A 1867-nucleotide genomic window follows, 5' to 3' on the forward strand; every position below is an offset into this window, starting at 1 on the left:
GATGGAAACATCAGAAAGAAGGAACCCGAGAAACTCGAGAAATGCCAAGGGCTCAGAGAGGAGCTGGAGAGAGCCTGGAAGGTAAAGGTGACAGTCGTGCCTGTGGTGGTCGGAGCACTTGGGGCAGTGACCCCCCAAACTAGATGAGTGGTTGCAACAGATCCCGGGAACAACATCGGACATCTCAGTCCAGAAATGTGCAGTGCTGGGAACAGCAAGGATACTGCGCAGAACCCTCAAGCTTCCTGGCCTCTGGTAGAGGACCCGAGCTGAACGAGGGATGGACACCACCCGAGGGGTGAGACGAGGATTATTTATTTATTTATTTATTTATATATATGTATTTATGAACCAAGTGGAAATATGTTGGCTTTCTTGCACCTGGTAGAAGGTAAGCATTTTATCTTCCTCAATAGGTTTGGACACAACCATATTAGGTGTTTGATGATGCTAGATTTTAGCATGACAAATGTTAACATGACCATAGAACCTTGTGAAAAGTAGCCTGTGAACCAAATGATTGTGGTCTTGTCTCTTTTCAGCTTTGTACAATCATCAGAAACGAACATGGTGAGTTCTTTCTTTGGATTTTATCACGACATCTTGGCTGTAAGCCATCAAGGATTCAATCAGTAGCAAATATGTGTCTCGTCACACAGGCTGTTGTGTGTAATGAAGTGAGAAAAGGTCAATGGCTTTCCCTTGAAGAGCAGATAATACATTTAATGAGCTTATTATTATTATCGCTTCCTGCACCAGCACCTGATAAGCTTTTGCTACTGAATGTGTATTCATTCATTCGCATTGTTTTTTTTTTTTGGAATGGTGGGGGGTGGAATACGCTTCATTTGACATCTTTCATGACTTTAATCCTGTTGCCATGGTCACACGTATGTGATAAACATTATGGTGAGTGCTGTGATTTTTTTATTGTAATAGTTATGATTGAATGTGCACCTATTTTTTTGAAATAGCTAAGGAATAAATGAAGAAGCTGAACCAAAATGCTTTTTAAAACATAACTTCTGGAGAGAAAAAATCTAAACGTGACATACCGTATATTTTTTTACACTTTTTGCAAGTACTGCTAGATCTATCATGTTTAGGTGGATAGATCCGATGCCCCCAAAAGTTTATATTAGAGAAGAAAAAAGGAAATGTATTATTTCTGATAAAAATATGCCGCATTATATGTTGCTATTTATTTATTTAATAGTACACTACTATGTAAAATGGCAAAAAGATGGTGAGGATATTGTTAAAAATGACTTCAATGCAATCAAAATCTTTTTGTATGCAGATTCCCCCCCCCGCTCCCCCCCCCCCAAACATTAGGTGTATAGCAGTGCCGGATGCTGGTCTGCAAAGAGGGGAAGCTCAATTTCGGCCGACATCATAAAATGTGTCCGTTTATTTATACGTGGATTCTACTCTCCGTTCCTTTTCAAGAAAATGATCTGTGGAAAAAAAAAAAAAAAAAAAAAAGATCTGTTTTCCAGGGACTTAACTAGTGTCCTACAACTACAGCAACTTCAATAATACCCACCAGAAATAAAATATTAATTTGTCGTTAGTCGTTTTCAACAAAGAGAGTGTCGCTCAGATGATTAGAAGAAGTCTCCAGTTCAACTCAGAACAGAATGAGAATTGAAAGATGCTCCCACGGCAGCCTGCACCAAAAGATCAGTGGATGGCTCATTTCGCTGTCAATCAGAAAGAAAAGCTTCAGTCTCAGACAGATCATCCAATCATCATGCAGTGAAGCTGAGTTTCCGGGCCCGCCCATAAACGCCCACTGTCCATAGACTCCCAGAGATGCTGAGCGTCCGATGGGCGGGACAAAACCAGCACTTTATCCAATGACTCG

General features: G+C 40.5%; 1 protein-coding gene across 1 annotated transcript in view; it reads left to right on the plus strand.

Moving 5' to 3' along the window:
• The window catches only part of anxa5a (annexin A5a), a 26727-nt gene that overhangs the window by 3321 nt on the left and 21539 nt on the right, over positions 1-1867 (plus strand). The window contains exon 2 of the mRNA XM_019887399.1: positions 543-570. Within this exon, the coding sequence (XP_019742958.1) occupies positions 543-570 (28 nt within the window). The remainder of the gene's footprint in view (positions 1-542; positions 571-1867) is intronic.

Source organism: Hippocampus comes, unplaced genomic scaffold, assembly GCF_001891065.2.
Source record: "Hippocampus comes isolate QL1 unplaced genomic scaffold, H_comes_QL1_v1.1 scaffold202, whole genome shotgun sequence".
Classification (NCBI taxonomy): domain Eukaryota; kingdom Metazoa; phylum Chordata; class Actinopteri; order Syngnathiformes; family Syngnathidae; genus Hippocampus; species Hippocampus comes.